The sequence below is a fragment of the Halichoerus grypus genome, chromosome X (genome assembly GCF_964656455.1).
Source record: "Halichoerus grypus chromosome X, mHalGry1.hap1.1, whole genome shotgun sequence".
In the NCBI taxonomy this organism is placed as follows: Eukaryota; Metazoa; Chordata; class Mammalia; order Carnivora; family Phocidae; genus Halichoerus; species Halichoerus grypus.
Genome location: NC_135727.1, coordinates 125,454,458 through 125,474,681, shown reverse-complemented (window position 1 = coordinate 125,474,681; position 20,224 = coordinate 125,454,458). Strand labels below are relative to the sequence as shown.

Here is a 20,224-nt window from a genome sequence, read left to right as displayed (position 1 = left end):
TGTGCATTACTCAAGTGTGAGCAATGCGGCAGCAGCTCTGAGGTCGACAAAGTTTATAAAGGGTCAGACAGTGAATATTCTTGGCTTCGGGGGACAGTCTGTTCATGTTGTGATGACTCAACTCTTGTAGCATGGAGGCAGCCATGAACAGTACGAATGGGAGTATGTGTAGCTGTGCTCCGGGAAAACTTGCCAGCCCTTGGGTTCGGTCAAGGGATGGCTGTGCGTGAGTGTACTTTCAGGGATGGGAATGTGGGACCTGGCTGGCAGTCTGTCTAGACATTTCAGAGAGACTTTTTTTATGATTCTCTTGCAAGAATGAGATCCATTTCTCTTGTCTTCATTTTACTTGTCTTTTTTGAACTTCAAGAGTTTACATTGTCCACCCAAATAGAGGTGGCCCTGGCTCCTTCACAGCGTGGAAGTAGAGGTGAGTGCAGGATGCTCTAATCATGGGCTCCTTTGTGATGTTCTGCCTTGCAGTGATGGCGATGGGTAGGGAGGGCACCCCCAGACCCTAAAGACTGGCATGCCACGTTAGGTGAAGTGACTCAGGAAGGGCTTAAGGCTTCACCAAGACTGCCCGAGAGGCTAGGGGGAAGAGTTCTTCTGGAATGTAGGTGCTAGGGTGCTTGTCTTGTTCTGTTCCCTTTCTATTTGTGGAATTCTTCAAGCGCACAAATGTTCCGTGTCAAAGACAGGGATACGTATGCATTTTATTACAAGTATTCATAATGTAAAAATCTCACAAGCATTAACATAGCACAAGCTATGAAAAGACGTGAGTGTCCTAGACACCCTGGTAATTATGCCTCGCTGTAGTAAACATGGATGTATGAAAACCCAAATTATAAATCCTAGTGTTATAAAAGTGCTTTCTCTTTGGAAATAATTCATTGAGGGCATTCTTTAAAAAGTCCTCAAGCACAACCAGCATGAAGATCTTGTTTTCCAGTACCCTTCTGTAATCAAAGCAACCAGTGCTCCTGGCAGGGAGTGGCTGGGTTTAGGCCGGGGCAGGGAATACACAGAATGAGCCTGGAACATCTTGTAGTGCCAAAAAGTAAGGAAGAACTAAACCAAACAAGCCCAATAACAATAAGGATATGTCAAAGGGACACAGGAGCCAACTTAAAGAGCTTCCTATGACCAGAGTTGGAACAATTGAAACAATGAAATAAAGGAGTGTTAGATTGTAACCCAGTATATAAAGTAAATATTCCTGAGCCCATACTGATATACGTAAGTGATTGAATAAATAAGTGGAGAGAGAAAAGACAGAAAAATTCCAGATAATCTATGTAGATCTTCTGCCTTCCAGGAGGTGGAGCAGAACTCCTGGCTCCTTAAATACGGGCTGTATATGGGTAACCTCCTTCCAAAGAGGGCAGGATGGCAAGGTGGAGGGAGAGAAGGAGCTTATGATGGAGAAACTGACATACGCTAACCCCTGCCAGGTGACGCACGGAGATTAGTTGTATTGACAGCATGACCCTTGAGATCCTATGAGAATGGCACTTTTTAAAAACCTTTGTGATCTTCTGCAAAATCCATAACCATAATCATGACAAAAACATCAGACAAATCCCAGTTGAGAGACATTCTACAAAATGCCTGAACTGTACTCCTCAAAATTGTCAAGGGCATCAAGAAGGAGGAAGTTCTGGGAAGCTGTTACTTAGGGGAATCCAAGGAGACGTGACAACTAAAGGTAATGTACCCTGGACAGAACAGAAAAAGGACATTAAGTAAAAAAGGAATCTGAATCAAGTGTGGGCTTCAGTTAATATTAATGTCCCCAGATTGGCTCATTAATTATAACAAATGTTACTATACTAACGTAAGATGTTAACTGTCGGGGAGACCAGGTATTGGAGATACCAGAACTCTCTTATTGTCGTATTTTTTCTCTAAATCTAAGAGCATTCTAAAATGAAGTTTTTATTTAAAATTGTAATTTTTTTGAAGATTTTATTTTTAAATAATCTCTACAGCCAATGTGGGACTTGAACTCAGAACCGCAAGATCAAGAGTCGCATGCTCTACTGACTGAGCCAGCCAGGCGCCCCTAAAACCATATTCCTTTTTTTTTTTCTAAGATTTTAAAAAATTTTTTCATGTATTTGTCAGAGAGAGAGAGAGCACAAGCAGGGGGAGCTGCAGGCAGAGGGAGAGGGAGAAATCCAATGCGGAACTCAATCCCAGGACTCTGGGATCATGACCTGAGCCGAAGGCAGACGCTTAACCGACTGAGCCACCCAGGTGTCCCTAAAATCATATTCTTATAATGCATTTTGAGTTACTCAGTTTGTAAATATTAGGAACATACCTTTTGAGCAGTGAGTATGGCAAAATATCTAATCAGCTACCAGATTCTTACTAGATAGGTGTTATGTGGATGGCCGTGCACCCTGCACTGAGTGTTAAGGTCATGGACATGGCCTGGGGCAGATGGTTACCCTCTCTTAGGAATAGGATCGTGTCCTTGGTAAAACAATGGGTGGAGATGAGAAGTCGTAGGAAGAATGTAAGCTTTGGGGTTGAAGACACAGGTTCAAATTCTCATGCTCCTTTTCAGTGTGATTGCTTCAGGTCACCTAAGTTAATAACCTCATGTCCCTGGATGATGAGATATCCATAGCAACCTTCCTTGCAAACTTATTTAAACGCTGACTGGATATAACATTAATGCATAGGCACAGTGCTTAAGATCAAGCAGGTGTGGAAAAAAGGGAAAAGTCACTCTTACAAATAGAGCAGTAATCTGGGACATACTGCAGAGTAGCATGTGTTACTTGGTTAAATGAGCAAGACTCGGAAATCGTGAATTCAGAAGGGGTTGACAGAAGCAGTTGAAAAGAGAAAACCAATTCTAAAGGGTAAGCACAAGACCGGGGAGGGCTTGGGGCTCTCGGTATGGGAAGGGGCTGTTAGGAAGGAGGGTGCTTTCTGTATGGGAGTGGCACTGAGGTCTTGGGCTGCTTTAGGAAGGGAGGTGGAGGGCAGGGACTTTAAATACGGATCATTGTGAAATGACAGGCTGGTAAGTCACAGTCAGCCTGTGACTTCTTTGTCTTCCTCACTGAATGCTTTGCACACAGTAAAACTTCCGGAAATACTTTGTTAGTTGTTTGCTGGATTACGTTCCTAATGAGTGTGTAATAAACCCAAGAGTACAGATGGAATACAGATAGATATAAATTAGGCTATTCGGTGGGATTTTTTTCTTTCGTTGTTCCATCTGATTTTGTAATGGTTGAGTTGAACTGTGTATCACACATACTATGTGGTTAGCATAGCTAAATAGATAAAGCTGAGTAAAATATGTTCAGTGGGCTTTCCTGTGTTTCCCCCTTTTAAATTATAAGGAGGAAGACACCCAAGCCTTTTGGGGTTTTAAAAAGGGCAAGTCTTTGGGGGTCTAAGCTTCGAAGCCTTGGGAATGTTCCCCCTGAGGTCAGGAGGAGTTGTTGGAGTCCCGGAGGTTAGAGTTGATAGAGCCTGCGTGAACTTGTCCTTCCCGAGGCAGCAGGCACAGACAGGCCAGCTGTGCTGAGCATGGCTTTGAGACTCCTCCGTGCTGGAGGCAGCTAGAGCGGGGGGCTGCGGCAGAGCGCGGCTGCCGGTCCCTGGAGGAAGCGCACCGCTGTGTTCACGGCCCACCGCGCAGACGGCAGCGAGCAGGGAGCAGGGAGCAGACGCAGGGAGCAGGGAGCCGGTAAGAGCCTCCCGCATTTCTTCTGAAGGCAGCTCACCCGGGATGGGACTGTTTGCTAGCCTTTGTACTTAGGAGTGTTTCTTTTGTTCTCCTGTCTTTAATAGCAGGTTGTCAGCTCACAGTGCAGTGGCTAAGATCTGGGGAGATCCGCAAACATCTCCCTTGTTTATTGTTCTGCCTGAAAATGAAAAATAATGCGAAGTGGGGTGCAGATCCCAGCTCGAGCTCTGCATGCATGCACGTATGTGTGCAGGCACGCTACGCATGTGCTGCGTGTGTGCTGAGAGATACGTGCAAATTTTGCAGCTTTGGTCTCTGCAGTTGGCTAAAAGTGCATTGAAACTAGAAGGCAGTGCCTTTCAGTACTGTGTTCCGGGCTGCAAGCCATCGTGCCGGTGTGACCGGCAGCCTTGGCATGTGGGAGCCTTGCCCCGCGTGAGATCCACAGACCTCTGCCTTCCCTGCGGAAGGCCAGCGTTGCACAAAGACCCGGGTTGCTTGTCTGGCCTTTTCTTTTTTCCATGCCAGTAAGAAATCAGTATTTTCATGACTGAGACCCTGAATGCAAATATTGAAAGGAAATGGTGAGTCAGCCACTTGGAAGTGGGGGGGTGGGGGGAAGCAGCAATATCAGGTGTGCATGTTGAGTCATGAAAAGATGCTCTGTGGGTAAATTCACACATAGCCTGCTTGCTAATTGCAGTGAAAACATCACAGTGGAGAAAATGGAATCAGTGTGGTTCTCAGTATTTTCCGGTTCTTAGATTTTGCCCTCGGGTATGGTTGTGACCGTTTAGAGACATCTCTTTACAGGTCTTACCATACGTGTGCTAGGGATCTTTTTTTTATCTTTTGCATTGTGAAAGAAACATTTGTGGCCGTGTTTCTAAATGATTGAAATGCCTTCACTGTAGTGATGGAGGCTTTTGTGTGTGGAGGGAGGATGCCATCTTCAGAGAAATTGCTGCATATATATGTGTGTATGTGAACACATGGACACACCTGCCTCTGCTGTTTGGGTCTGCATTTACTGACTCACATGGGTAGGAGTTACCTTAAAATGCATGTTTTAGCGGTCATGCTGTTGAGAAGGAAAAAGGAAAGGCAGTTTGAAGAAAGATTTTCAGAAATCTACCTGGCAGCATTTATAACTAAATAATTAAAGAGCCTCACACATCAAAGACTTACAGAAAGAATGAATGAAACATGTCACATAAAATATCTGAAAATTTGGTACAGATTGGCTGGCTGGCTGGCTGGCATATTTTCCTTGCGAAGCAGAATCTTTGAGGGGGTATTGTGTAAATATTCTTTATGATTGTGTTGCAGAAAAGTGTTCCACAGATGGTAGAAAGAGGTACATCTCTACACTTGCGTTTTGTCATGCATGGTGGAAAAAACATCGTCTGTCTGTCTCTCTCACATGAACACGCACACCCCTCAAAGAAAAAATTTGCAGGGTATTCTCAGAGATGCATGAACAGAATGCACGCAGAAACAATTTTTTTTAGAAGAGTACTAGAAATAACCGTATACATTGGTATTAACCATACGGGTTGTATTAGGCGTCAGTTGCCCAGCTGGAGTGACGTGACCCTGGTAAGTGTATACTTGCTGCTCCTTGTTTTGCATGGACTGGCTGTTGCTCCAAAGTCCACCTTTGCTTTTCAGAGGTATATTGGGAAGCTAATATGTCATGTGGCCTTTAGCATGCATTTGTTTTACTTTTAATGCCTTTAATTCTCTGCCTCTTCTGTGCATTAAAATTTAAGAAGAGCAAGGTGGGGAAGTAGCAGAAACAAGAGCTGCTGTTTTTTGTCCCCTGGATCAACCTATCTTTCCCTGGTTAGTGGACACTTGTGCTTTCTAGCTGGCTTTTCCTAGATAATCAGGTCCTTCGTGGGAGGCTTGTACACATAGCTGGATGTCTGAAGAGATCCTAGAGTTACTTAGTTTTTTGCTTTAAAAAAAAAAAGAAACATTTGCAAAATCCCTTCTGTTAATTCTTAAAGTTCACAAAGCATTCTCTCTCTCTCTCTTTCTCTCTCTGTCTGACACACGCACACACACACACACACACACATACATATCTTGGGCCTAACCACACTGTATACCGTGTTCGTTCTACAGTAAACTGGGCCTTAAGTGACTGGATTCACACAGCCAGTTCATAGAGAGCCCTTGTATGCAGTATGGCTGGTTTTTAACCTAGTGGGTTCCTGCTGATTCATACCTCCCACCTCTGATATTGAAAAGGTCCTACAGGTAAGTATGGGCTGAGTGGAAATCGGGGCACACGTTGCCAAACCTAGTCTGTTACTAACTTTTGCGGCCCATATCCAGTGTGCTGATGGTGCAAGTGAGAAGGAATCGCCATGCGGCCTCCCAAGGGGGTGTGTAGTAGAGATCCCCTCACCAAACGGAGAGACTGGGGACGTGTGTCCCAAGCCTGTGTGGGTATAATTTGCAGGTCACCCAACCTTTCTTTCTTTTTTTTTAAGATTTTATTTATTTATTCATGAGAGAGAGAGAGAGAGAGGGGCAGAGGGAGAAGCAGGCTCCCAAGGAGCAGGGAGCCCGATGCGGGATTCGATCCCAGGACCCTGGGATCATGACCTGAGCTGAAGGCAGACGCTTAACCATCTGAGCCACCCAGGCGCCCCTCACCCAACCTTTCTGACCCTCGATTCCTTTGTCCATAAAAGAAGGAGTTTAGAGTCACTGGCTTCTAAGGTCTCTTTAAGCCGTAACAGCTTTTCCTTCTCAGGGAGAGAAGCCAGGGACTTGAATTCCCCTTAAGATCACCTTCCGGGCCCGTAGGTCACATTGCCTGAGTCCTGTACCGCCAACATTCGTGTGGAAGAAGACATAGAAATATGGAGGAGACACACACGTGTGTGATACCTTTGAGATCCACTCACAGCTAGGGGAGCTCCTGTCAGCAGCCCGCGGTGCGAGTGGGCAGCCTCTGCCGATGGCAGCACCCCGCACGGCTAAACCCGCCTCGGGGCTGGGTGCGGACGCCCCATAGAGTCAGCGGCTAGCAAACGGAGTGCCCTGGGGTGTCCCCTGCGTCACATGTGTGACAAAGTCTAGCCAGTGGGCCCTTAAACATACTCCGAGGCCATGAAAGGTTAGAATAACGGGAAGCGCTCGGAAGGTGTTTAACCTCATACACATGCATGCGTGTGCATGTACGTGTGTATCGTGTATATATGTGCAATGCCTATGCACTCACATGTGAGACGTTTTATAAAGGAATACAATCTGTAAGGTCAACTTTCATGTACAACAAATATATCTAAAGCCTATTGAGTAAATCACGCATTTCCAAATATGGTTCAGCCGAGTAACAATAATTAGACAGTCTCAAGTGTGGGATTTTCAGAATTTTGGGTCACATGCAGTTGTGGTAGGAGGAAGACAACTGAAGCAAACGATTTTCTCTTAAATTATGGGGGGAATATACTATTCTAACTAAATTTTCATCTTTTACCAAGTTAATTACCCCACATTCAAAATGGCTCCTTATTTTATAAGCTTCACGTATGTTTCTGAGAGTCAGGATTTTTACTGATTTGAGGATACAGCTTCCTTAGTTGTGTATACAGTTTTTTTTTCTTTTAAAGATTTCATTCATCTATTTGAGAGAGAGAGAGAGAGAGAGAGCACAGGCAGGGGAACAGCAGAGGGAGAGGGAGAAGCAGGCTCCCCGCTCAGCAGGGAGTGTGACTCAGGGCTCAATCCCAGGACCCTAGGATCATGACCTGAGCCAAAGGCAGCCACTTAATCGACTGAGCCACCCAGGCGACCCTACAGTTTGTTTTTTTTTTTTAAAGATTTTATTTATTCATTTGAGACACAGAGATAGAGAGAGAGAGAGAGCATGAGCAGGGAGAGAGGCAGAGGGAGAGGGAGAAGCAGGCTCCTCGCTGAGCCAGGAGCCCGATGTGGGGCTCGATCCCAGGACCCTGGGATCACGACCTGAGCTGAAGGCAGACGCTTAACCATCTGAGCCACCCAGGCGCCCCGACCCTACAGTTTTTTTTAAAAGGACGTGTTATTTTAAAACCTGCTTTACTAACTAAAACATTCTTAGTAAAAATAGAGGGAAGTTCTGTGTACGATGCATGGCATTCTAAGATATGAGTGGCCAGTAGAGGTCCTGTGGACTTTTCGGGTTGTCTCCAGTCTTTCACAGTTATAGGTAATACTGCAGCAATCATCTTGTAGTGAAATATTCATGTTCTGGCAGGCTGATTTCCTTAGGATTAAATTCTAGATCTGGAATCATAAGGCAGGCTTTTGGGAAATATGCCCAAGATGCCTTCCATGACGTATGTACTCTTTATGCCCGACCACCTAACAGCCTAGGACAATCTTGCCTTTCCCAAAACTTTGTCCATATTGGACATTTAAAAAAATTCTGACTCGATAGGCAAAAAAGATCATCCGTCCTTCCTTCCTTCCTTCCTTCTTTCCTTCCTTCCTTCCTTCTTTCCTTCCTTCCTTCTTTCCTTCCTTCCTTCCTTCCTTCCTTCCTTCCTTCCTTCCTTCCTTCCTTCCTTCCTTCCCGTAGGCTCCACGCCCCTGAGATCAAGACCTGAACTGAGATCAAGAATCAGACGCTGAACCAACTGAGCCACCCAGGCACCCCCTAGTTATTTCATTTTTAACTTGCATTTTCTCAGGAACACGCAAAGTCGAACTTTGCGTCTTGTCTAGCCATTTGTATTTTTTTCTTTTGTTCGTTACTGCTCACATCTTGTGTTCATTTTCCTATTGGGGGTGGGGCCTTTCTTGATTATTGTTATTCAGGGGGCAGATAGATCGCTGAAGTGCGCTGTGTGCTTTTCACACATTAATGGCTGGTTACGGTTTTTTCCTTTTTAATGTACTAGTGTTTATCATGTCATTGCCCCTGCCTGCTGGCTCTGTGCAGTCCATTCCCATTCTGCTGGCTCCTGGCTCCTGGGAATTGTGTGGTGGTCTTTGCGTTACTGCGCAGAAAGCATAACTATGTGGGGCTCTGTGGGTATGAATTTCCTATGAGCTGTAGACCACCACCTGCAATATTCTCCAGCGTCTCTACTGCCCGGGCAGAGAAGAACCCAGGTGTTTTATAATAATGTCTAATGTGGTATTGTGGAGAGAAAGCAGGAGTCAGAGATGAACATCTCCACGCTAGCTCAGGTCAGGGGGCAAGTGACTTAGGCTCTTGGGGCTGCAGTCCCCTGGAAATGCCGAGTTGTGTGTTGTGCTTGCCTTCTGCAAATGGAGGTTAGTAATAGGATCGTCTCTGCTGAAGAATCAAGATGTCCTTGGCTTCCCAGTACCCTGGGCCCTCCTGCCACCGTTACTGCTCTGGCTGGCAGAAACCTGAAGATCCATCGAAGGCACAACGTCACACCTCCGTATGTTCTAGTGTCCGCTCATTTGAGCGTTTGTCCATGCTTGTGTCTTTCTCCCTTCTGGTTTCTTTCACTGGGATGTGTTTGTGTTCATTTTAATGCACCTGCTGTGTGGTTTCCTTTGATACGCCACCCCGAGACGTTTGATCACTCAGGGTATAAGTATGTCAAAATAAAATAAACAGAAGCCATATAACCATAGATATAAACACATTCAAAAGAGTAAAGGGCTACTCAATCGCCAGTTACTATGTTTTAATTACCACGAGATCAGAAGAAGCACGATCTCTGTGGACAGGTCTTCAGGTGATCGCTCTGTTTCTGGTTACTGACCTGTATTTGTGTGGTCAGGTGCCAGGGAGCCTATAAAATGGAATCAGGCACAGAGAGAATCTCCCTTGAAGGATCTTATGCTCTCTTCTTGGGGAAAATAATCCATAACCAATTACTATAGACCAGGTGCTGAAACAACAGACATTTATTTCTCACAGTTGCAGAGGCTGCAAGTCGAAGATGGAAGTGCAGGTGATTTGCTGGCTGGTGAGCCCCGTTTCCTGGTTTGCAGCTGGCTGTCCTCCTGCTGTGTCCTTACCTGGGAGAGAGTGGGGGAGAGCAGAGAGCAGGGCAGCAAGCTCTCTCTCGTACAAGCGTGCGGTCCCATTGCTGAGGGCTCCATCATCATGACCTAATTACCTCCCAAAGGTCCCGCCACCTAACACCTTCCCGTTGGGGGGTGTTAGGATTTAACATACGCATTCTGGAGGGACACAGACATAAATGTAAATGCTGTGATGCGGGGTAGGCAGGAGAGAATCAGCCTGCCAGCCATGTCTTCCTCTCCCCGCTCCCTCCCTCCCTCGCTTCCTCCGTTCCTCCCTGTTACCTCACTGAGTCTTCGCCGAAGCCTGCTTTGTGGTGGGCACTGGGCTAGGCCCAGGGACAGAAGTGGGCGCTACCAGTGTACCCAGGAGGAGCGACAGTAAATGAAAGTAACACAGATGAATTGGGAACAGTTTGGGGACAAACAGGCAGAGATTCAATCCTTGTGGGGGTTCAGCAGAAGAAAGGCTTATCTTTGTCAACAGGTCCAGGAAATGCTCCATGGAAAAGGTTGCACTTCATTTTGATCTTATAGAAAACAGGAATGGTGTCTGTGGGGCATCTCCTAAAGAGTGTGGATCAAAGCAGAGACACGGAAACCGCAAGGCATGGGTGGCAGAGGAGGGCCCCTGGCCAAAACCTATGTTGCCGGAACAGGGGTCCCTGAGGAGTGGCAGGTGGCTTGGGAAGGATGAGAGGGGGAGCCTACAAAATCAAGCACTCTGGCCTTGATTTGGTGGTGGTGGGAGGAGGGGCTGGAAGTTTCCAGGGGAGAGGATCCAGCTATCTACTTTCCATGCTAATTATGACGAAAATGTGTGCATGTTTGTAAAATGCAGTCAGTGGAGGAGAGAAGAAGATTGGAAATGCCCATCACGGGGGATCTGTCACACGGAGTACTTTATTTAACAGTCTGGAAAAGTCGCTGCAAGATGGCTTTGCTTTCAGAAAATTTAATTTGTGAAAGTTGTGATTAGAGTCCCCCTCAAATTTGTTGAAATGGGGCATTTCCCTGTCATTTCAGTGGGGGTTGGTTTGTAGTTCTAAGGAATTTTAATCTTCTGCGTCTGCCTGAAGTAGGTTCTCCTTCCAGATAAGAACCCAGAGTAACTTACAGGGGTTTCAAGCCGGGCTACAATGACTGCCTGAGAGCAAGAGGGAGCTTCCTGGGGCTGTGCAATTGTATTTAGACTCGATTGTGGTGGTGAACGCACAACTCTGCACGTTTACCCTGACCTCCAGTCGCTTGAATTTTACAGTGTTTAAACAATACCTTGGTAAAATTGGGGTGGGGTGTGGAGAAGAAAAGAGTTGTAAAAATTTTTGTAACCTGAAGACCTCCCAGATCCATAGCTAGATTCTAGGAATTCAAAACATGTGGTTTTAAAAACTTAAGGGGCTCACAAGAAAAGCGTGTAGATGTAGGGGGCAAGAATTAAGGTGAACCCAAATTCATTTATTGCTCGTTACCTGTACCCTAATGCTTGTAGCATTTAAGTCCTTATTAACAACAGGCCATACCCAATTAAAACTTAGGCGTCAGAGATGTTCCCAAAACTATTATTGAGCTGAATGAAATGTCTGCCATCATAAAATCTGATCTGATCTTTTCCTTCTAACTGCTTCTAACGATTTCAAGTGAGTTTGTGGCACTCCACTCTGGTTCACATGAGGTTGGTCACAAGAGACCGTTGCTCCTACTAATAACTAAAAAATGGCCATAAAAGTTATAAAATCATAGCTTTAGAAGAACTCAGCAGACCCTGCTCTTTGTGTAAAGAGCTCTTCTCCCCTTTGGCATTCTCCTCATACATTCTTCATAGTACTTTTCAAAATGAGCTTGAATTTTTAAGGAATTAATACTGCCTTGCCTTCTAGACCAGGGTTTGGCAAGCTACAGCCCAAGAGCCAGATCCCCTGGGCCCAGGGTTTGAGAAACCTTTCTGGCTGGAGGATTAAGGATCAAGGATTGATCCCTCCAAGGTTGGTAGCCAGGGACACTTAATGTCACCGTTTTTCATATGATAATAATCTAGTTTGGAGGGACATGCCAAGCCAAGGATTAGTTTCAGGAGTAGCGTTTAATATTCAGATCAAGTGGTTAGAAAAATGGAGATACGGAATTGGGGAGGGGAAGGTCCCATGGAGCACAGATTCTCCGCACTGGCAGAAAATTGAGATTGCTAGAAGGCTTTCGCTCAGATACGGATTTGCAGGCATGCGTGTCCTCATCAGCCCCTGCCTCTGCCAGGCCTGGCTTCTGATGGGATATGGTTGAGGACAGCTTAGATTTGTATGTCTGAAGTCATCCCCTACACTCCTTCAGAATGCTGTGGAGAATTGGAGGCGTGGGTTAGGGAAACAAGATGGACCAGGAGTGCAAAGTGGTTGACCCTAAGGAGTGGATGCTGGGGGTTGACTGGATATGCCCTCCTATATTTGGTGGAAGTGGTCTGCCTTAAAAAAGCTATAAAACCAAAACATCAGACAAAAACATTGCCCTGCTCTCGTCCATCAGGGCAGGGGTTATTCTGGGTGGGAGGGAAGTGAGGCGTTGGGGTAAGGACAGAGTCTGAAGAGGCTGTGTGTATGTGCAGCATTACAGTGCTTTTACAAACCCCAGAAATAAATTTGGGTAGCGTAACCTCACGCCTGGGAGGAGCAAAAAGCCTCGAATATTTATGACATTTTCCGTTTCCTTTAGATCAGCTTCAAATTGGTAACAGCTTCCCATGCCCCGTGGAAAGAGCAGTCCAGGGGGTCAGAAGGCAGAGCGAACTTTTCTTTTCCCTGTGTCTCCTGTGGTTTGCATTTCATGTCCGCTTCCGTTACGTTCTGGTCCGACGTTGGTTGACCTGTGCTGAGAGGGGGGGATCCTGGCTGGCTGCACGTGCGGCCAAACCAGAGCACCCGAACACCCATCAGAAGAGATGGCAGGTCTCCACCAGGGCCGTGGGGTGACTGGTGGCAACCCCCTGAGGACACTCTTGTGTCCTGCAGCTTCGGAAGACTAGTGGCGTCCTGCTGAGTCACCAGGTCAGACTTGCAGAGCAGGCTGAGTGCGTTCTGTGGCCATGGCTGAGCAACGGCATTGGCCAGTCCCACTCGCCCCTGAAATCCTGATTTCATCCGTTCGGCCACTTCTAAAAAAAAAAAATCGCAGTTGGTATCAGGCTTGCCCACACTTTGAACTTTGCGCAAAACATATTTTTAGGAGAGCCAAAAACAGAGAATGCCAGGAGAAAACTCAGCTAACAGATCACATGCAAATGTCATTTTTATTCCATTTGTCTGTGCTTCTGATTCTAACTGGCCTGGAGGTTTGATTGGCAGAGGGAATTTGCCTCATTTTGTTTAAAAAAAAAAATTTTTTTTTGTTTTTTTTTGTTTTTTTCCCCAAATGTCACATCTTGGAACCAGGAATGAGGGTCTCTAGCCATAAAAACAAAAGAGGCCTGGAATAGATTCAAAACATGTGTTCTGAAAACAGAGTTGGATACTTGGGGGCCATCACGGATTATGATCTCTAAATGTAGGTGTTTTCTGTGATTGAACACTAGCCCTTCCTGAAATCTGTGCTTGTGCATTTGGTTTTGGAATCTCTCTATTAATCTGTTCTCCTCCACTTAACTACAAATGACGTATCAGTCTCTCTAATTTCACTTCATTCCTGTTACCATCCAAGTTCCTACAAGCAAAAATAAAACCTAAAGGAAGCAAATCTTTTTATCCATCTGTTAGGACAATGAAGAAATAACATTCATCTGATTTTCTAAAGTAATTGCTTTCCCCACATTAGAATCACAGAAAAGAGAGCCTATTTGGGGTTGGCACAGAGAGAAAAACTTTAGTGAAGACATTGCAATAAAGAAAGGGCTGAATTGAAAATGATTTCAGGGCTCGTATCCTCCCACAAGGTGATTCTATAAGACACAGCGTTGGATAACAATAAAAAAATTAAAAAAAAAAAAAAAGGCACTTAAAAGGGGAAAAAAAAAAAAGACACAGCATTGGAACAGGACTTAGGGAAACTGCTCTCTCCATCCTCACCAGTGTATCTCTCCATTCGTTTGGTAGATGTTATTTGCATGCTTGGACACTGGGATAAGACAACCAGACAGCCTCCTTACCTGCAGGGGGGCTCACCGTCTGCGAAGTCCTGTGGTCATCTGGCATCTCCCAGGAAAGAGTGGGCGGTGCCGTTATTGCTGGGTGTTCATGCTGCCTGAAATGTTTCTAGAGTGTTTCTGTCTGTTCCTTAGTGAATTGGTCAGTTGACTGGTTGATTACTTCTCTGGTGTTCCCATGCCTTGCCCATCATCTCCTTTTCCCATATCACTTGGCTTCCGTGGTGTGTAGACAGAAGAGCTTTCTGCCTGTTCTTCCCCAAGGTGATGTGAGTCTGTTGGGATTTCCCTGGGAGACAGGAAGATCAACGGAGACACCAGGGATTCCTTCAGGAGACCTGTACTCAGGCGTGAGTGTCCCTTGCGTGCCCAGCCGCCTGGTGTGTACAAGCCCAGTGAGGAGAGTGGAGATTGAACCACGAGTCACTGGAGAGTGAAACCAGTCCCGTGCTGGGGGCGACCAGGAACCGAGGGCCCTGTGTAAGGGGGAGCAGAGAACTGTGACCCAGAGAGAGAAATCCAGTGCTGTCCCAGGGCTCATCATGAACAGATGGGATCTGGAAATAAAGCTGCCACCTCTCAGATACGGAAACCGCATTTAGACGTGGGCCTGGCCGTCTCCACACCCAGATCAAAAATGTCGATGTGAATTCGAGCAGTGTGCATGGGATTTCCAGAGCATTTGCTGTGTGTGTGTCTGTATGTGTATGTGTGTGTGTATATATATATTCTTTTTCCTTTTGGCCCTTTAGTCCTTGCTGCCCTATCACAGGGTGTTTGGGCCGCTGAGCGGCATTCACCATGGCCTTTCCTGGGGATTTTCCTCTTCAGATTCGTTCCGTTTGGCTTCGCTGCCCTGTTGCAGACCTTTCCCCTCCCGTTGCCCCCGCAGCGGCCAGGCCCATGAGGAAGAACGGCATGGCGCGGGGTCCAGCCCCGGAGCGGGTCACGGGGCTCGGGGAGTCTCCAGTGCGTAGAGCCCGCCAGGCCTCCCTCCTCCTGGACCTGCAGGAGCAGCGTTCCCCGTGGTAACATGTCATTAGCATGTTCTTCGGGACAATGAGCAACCTAAGCTGCATATCAGTTGCTGGGACTCTAGAATGCAGCTGCCTTTCCAGTGTTCCCTTGTACGGCTTGACTCGCCGCTCCCGTGTGTACCTAGGAGCAGATGCTTCGATGCTTTTGCTGGCAAATCCCTAAGACATCCTTATTTTCTTTATCTGTGGATCTTACTATCACCATTGACTTTGTACTTGAAGATTCAAAAAAGCGGAGCGCGGGGATATACATACATTACACAGAGACCGACAGAGATGCGTCTAACACGTCCGCAGCAGACACACATGCAGCGTACGTGGGACAGACACACACACATACACACACGTTCTCTACTCAGTAGTCACTGGGAACCTATTAGAAACAGATCGGAACATGACCCTACCAGAGCTCCAGGTTCCCACTTGTGGTCCTTCTTCTTGTGACCCTGATTTCCTGAATTCCTAACTGGAGTAAGAAAAACCCATTAGTGGTTTTATACCTTTGACTTTGTAAGTTTGGTGGCGTGGAGGAGTAAAGAAAAAATAAGGGGGTGGGGACAAGGTTGGCGCTGAAATTGCTGTGCTAACGTAAGTCTAACTGCAGTGCGGTGTTGGGGTGCAGCGCATTGCTAGGACCAGGAGAGAGCATGCAGCATGCATGCCTCCCCTGGGGAACAGTCCTGCAAAGGATGCCCCACCGGGAAGACAGGAAGGACTCTGTGCCTGCCAGAAGCCGGGACGTGGCCCTTGGGCAGACTCTGTGCAGCCCATCTTTTGCTCCGAGTCCTTATTTCACATCTGTGACTTCTCTTGTGTTTCTGGGCAGATCTCCGCACATCCTGTCTAATGTACTCTGCAAATAGAGCTCCTTTTTCGTTAAAAGTATGAAATGTGAATCCGGATGGCCAAAAGCACTTAGATTTAAGCGATACATTGTAGCTAATTGAATTATGAGTGTCTGTGAAGTGGTGGATATTTAGTTAAGTAAGCGGCACCAGGTGCTTTCCTGCAGGTCTGTGGGTGCTGTATTTCAAGCATGTTCATAGGAGAGGAGAAAACCTGCAAACGTGGCTCAGCTCTTTGAAATGAAATATTGGGGAGGCGTTTGTAAATTGTCGTGAATTAGGTTTTATGAGCTTAAGAGGCACAGTGGGTGAAACGGACGGGGGACGTAAGGGCATTCATTCCCCCGAAGCAGGTCAAACCTACCCGTCGCGCCAAGACACCTGAGCTGTGAGTTACGCGTCGCAAACTGCGTTCTCAGCTCGACAGAGTTTAAATGCGATTGGTAACCAAACAGCTGCTTGACTCTGTTCTCTGAACATCCGTTGCTATATTCAAGTTATTTTGAAAACTTCTAGTTTCTTTTAGTGTGTACCTGATACGTATTTTTTTCTGAAATATCTAACTTCCTGGAACCGGGTTAATATTTTAAGCTCTTGTGCTTGGCTGTTTTGCCACCATGTGTCTTCTAAGCCCAGCAGACAAGACTGCCCTTTCTCTGGGCCCCGCTAGGACTTGAGCTCCTGTGTCCTCTTCCAGATGTGGAGAGCTTCTAGCTTCTAGGTGGGGCAGGGTCCGGCTGTGTCTGGCTGTGCTCTCCGCAGCGCAGGGTGGGAGGCTGGCCCCAGCTGGCTGACCGTGGGGAAGGGGAGGGAATTGGGCATGGTCTGGGTTCTGCTCTTGAGCATCTGCTGAACCTGGAGGCTCCTGCCCTGGGTGTCAGGAGGAAAGCCTTATCTGCTTGTTACTTAGTAGGTTACGTCTCTTCTGGGTTGCTGGTTCTATGCTGCTTCTCCCCTTGCTGCCCTTCTTAAGAGTTTCCTTTAACAACACGGTTGTCTCCTCAATGCAAAAACTGCTCTTCCCTGAATGGAAGATTCCATCAGAGGCTCGTTCTATGACTCAGGTCAGAAGAAACCATGTGTGTGCAAAGGCGTGATGGCCCCCTGCTTTGTTGCAAGTTTGATCGTTGTTAGCCCATGAGCGTTGTCTACAGCGCAGATAACCACACACGTGAAGCCTGCCCGTGGGAGTGTTTTTTCGGGGGGGGGACCTTTCCGTGGGGGAGTGTGTGTCTGTCTGTACATATTAAACACATGCATATGTGCCTAGAAAGTAAAGATAAAACTGGAAATGGATCACAGGATGGAAAGACTAGTGAACCACTTACAGTGCCCAAAAGTCTGTTTTTCTCATTTTTAATAATACCTGACTGATTTTATTTTTTTTATTTTTTTTATTTTTTTTATTTTTTTTATTGTTATGTTAATCCCCATACATTACATCATTAGTTTTAGATATAGTGTTCCATGATTCATTGTTTGTGCATAACACCCAGTGCTCCATGCAGAACGTGCCCTCCTCAATACCCATCACCGGGCTAACCCATCCTCCCACCCCCCTCCCCTCTAGAACCCTCAGTTTGTTTTTCAGAGTCCATCGTCTCTCATGGTTCTTCTCCCCCTCCGATTTCCCCCCCTTCATTCTTCCCCTCCTGCTACATTCTTCTTCTTCTTTTTTTCTTTCTTAACATATATTGCATTATTTGTTTACCTGACTGATTTTAAAGGTCTTATTAATAAATGGATTTGTGGCTCATGTTAGAAAGTTCTATCCCTTTGCATATGGCAATTTCCCAAAGAAAGCCACATAAAAATACTGTTGCAATGCAAAATAAGTATTTCTGAATATAGCCAGCCATATGAGAATTTTCATCAACATTGTTTTTAAAAATGTTTGTGTAAATTTTTTTGCCCCAGAATGCAACTTGTGTGTGCATGTATGTGTGTGTGTGCATCTGATACGTGTGCATGTGTTTTCAATACTTCCCATCCTGTGACATGGTGTGCCAACATCCAGCCTGATGTCGTCCAGCACGTGTTTGGGTTTTGTCTCTTGCATTACAGATTGCAGTGGAGACAGGTGTGGGAAAACTTTGTATATGAATTTAATTCCTTGAAATGATCTAAGAAGGTTATCCAGATCTGGGTTCTAGTCCCATTTGGAGAGAAGATGTTACTTGGAATCCCTTGCTCATTTTTGTACTTTCTCCCTCTAGACAAGCAGATGCCCAGGGTCCAGAAGCCTTTACAACAGCACAGCGGGACTCTCAGAAGCCGTCCCAGCTCTCTAAGCCACCTCCCGCCTGGGAAGCTCCAGAGGTGCCCCAGGAGGCCCGCAGCCGAGCGGGGACCCTACCTCGAGATTACAGATACCCAGAGGAAACGCTCGGCCCAGGACCACACGTGCCGAGCGCCCCCTCGGCCCTGCACACTTGGGGGCAGGACCCAAGGCCCGTGAACACCGCACCGCTCCCCAAGAAGCCGGCCCCACAGAGGCCACCGCCACCCAAACGTGAACCCAGGCAACTCAAGGGCCTGGCCGGTGGCACACCTGGGGCTGCTCACCTAGGTGCCCCCAGCAGGCCCCTTTCCCCCCAGTCCCCGGAGGCCCTGGAGGCGTGTGTGGACCGCCTGTCCCTGTCCCACAGCCCCTGTGCCTTGGTGGAGAAACTGAGCGGTGCGCAGCCCGAAGACGGTGTGAGGGCCTCTGGCGAGCACGGCAAGCGGCATGTAGATGAGCACACAGCCTGCCCTAAGCGTGAGGCCCTGCTCCCTTCCAAGTTCCGGCCCCTGCAGACGTCCGCCATGGAGACCTCTCGCTCCCCTTCTCCTCAGTTCGCTCCCCAGAAGCTGACAGACAAACCTCCCCTGCTGATCCAGGAGGAGAATTCTGCAAGGTACTATTCTGGGACAGTGGCCCTGTGCGCTTCCCCTTTCCTGAGTTCCCGTAGGAGGTTTGTGGTGCATCTTTCCTGGGTGGTGGACGCCGGGTACCTTGCTTCAGCTACACACATTGGATTTTAAGTTGCCTCTGGGGACTGACTCCATGGGGGAGAATCCACAGCTCCAGTGGTCAGTTGGATTTTGAACTTGGGTGGGGGGCTGTCCTGTTCCACAGGAGCAAGGGGGATGTGATAGAGGTGGGGGGCCATCCCCTGTCCCTTTCACCCAAGGCCAGCGTTGATATATGCATCACCCACAGGCATGTGCCCATCAGCGCTGTGTGTTCCCTAAGCACCTGTTTGTAATCAGAATCCGGTTTAAACTAAGCAGGAGACCTTCAGGAGAAAATGGTGTTTTTCATAATATCCAGTATTTCCATGCTGTTTTTTCTTTTTCTTTTTGAAGATTTTCTTTATTTGAGAGAGAGAGTGCAAGCGAGCATGGGGTAGGGAGGGGCAAAGGGAGAGGCAGAGAGAGAGAGTCTCAAGCAGACTCCCCACTGAGCATGGAGCCCGATGTGGGGCTCGATCCCAGGACCCTGAGATCATGACCTGAGCCGAAACCCAAGAGTTGGCCGCTGAACCAACACCCCTCCACACTGTTTTTCTATGTCTTAGGTGAAAAGCCAGGCTGGTATACACTTTTTGTTAAAGTAGAGGAAACATCTATTCTAGTGCATGGTGCTGTTGTTACAATTTCAGGCACGGGATTGTCTGTCATGCCCATTGAGACGTTGATAAGTGTGGTCGGGCAGGGGACTGACAGGACAGGAGCACCGACTGTTTCCTTTTTCCCTCCTGTCTGAGGGCCTTTGAAGAACTGAGAACTGGAAGAGTGGAGAATTTTCTTTTCTTTTTTTTTTTTTTTTAAGATTTTATTTATTTATTTGATAGAGAGAGACAGCCAGAGAGGGAACACAAGCAGGGGGAGTGGGAGAGGGAGAAGCAGGCCTCCCGCTGAGCAGGGAGCCCGACGCGGGGCTCGATCCCAGGTCCCCGGGATCATGACCTGAGCCGAAGGCAGACGCTTAACGACTGAGCCACCCAGGCGCCCCAGAAGTGGAGAATTTTCATCTTGTTCTCTAGAGCAGTGGTTCTCAAGCTGGGGAAGGGCCATTTTGCCCCCAGGGGACATCTGGCTGTGTCTGGAGAGGTTTGGGGTGTCACAACTGAAGAGGGAGCGTTGCTCCTGGCATCTCGTGGGCAGAGGTGAGGGATCCTGTGCCACATCCTGCGGTCCCCAGGTCCGCCCCGCAGCCCGGAACGCTCTGGCCTGGCATGTCCCCAGTTGTCCCACACGGCCGCCAACAGTCACATGGGGCCGTGGGAACGTCCGTTAGTGAGAAATATAATAAATCCCGCCCATGATTCGGAACAGTGTGCAGCTGGGGGCACTGATACTGTTTGTTTCCATCGTTCCCAGAAAGGTCTGTCGGACCTTCCTGTTCTAGAGTCTCAAGCTATTCTTTTTTTTGTTTTTTGAACTTCAAAATATCTCCGCAGGGAGGACATTCCTGGTATCATCTTGTGTGTCCAAGTGTGGC

The 20,224-nt window shown here is 47.3% G+C and overlaps 1 protein-coding gene and 1 long non-coding RNA gene across 8 annotated transcripts in view; both read left to right on the top strand.

Annotated features, from left to right (window-relative positions):
• Positions 1 to 20,224, top strand: part of SHROOM2 (shroom family member 2) — a 134,974-nt gene that overhangs the window by 96,074 nt on the left and 18,676 nt on the right. For 4 of the 6 annotated variants that reach the window (XM_036092676.2, XM_036092678.2, XM_036092677.2 and 1 more), the window contains one exon: positions 17,955 to 18,635. In XM_036092676.2, the coding sequence (XP_035948569.2) occupies positions 17,955 to 18,635 (681 nt within the window). Of the gene's footprint in view, positions 1 to 3,526; positions 3,719 to 9,111; positions 9,133 to 17,954; positions 18,636 to 20,224 lie in introns of those variants that run through there. The other 2 variants (XM_036092683.2, XM_036092679.2) reach the window with 2 other exon arrangements.
• On the top strand, positions 3,731 to 9,018 carry LOC144380526 (uncharacterized). 2 transcript variants are annotated; one of them, XR_013444702.1, is made up of 4 exons: positions 3,731 to 4,302; positions 5,284 to 5,317; positions 5,491 to 5,563; positions 8,620 to 9,018. It is a non-coding gene; the product is annotated as an uncharacterized LOC144380526 (long non-coding RNA). The 2 variants fall into 2 exon arrangements; XR_013444703.1 differs by lacking the exon at positions 5,491 to 5,563.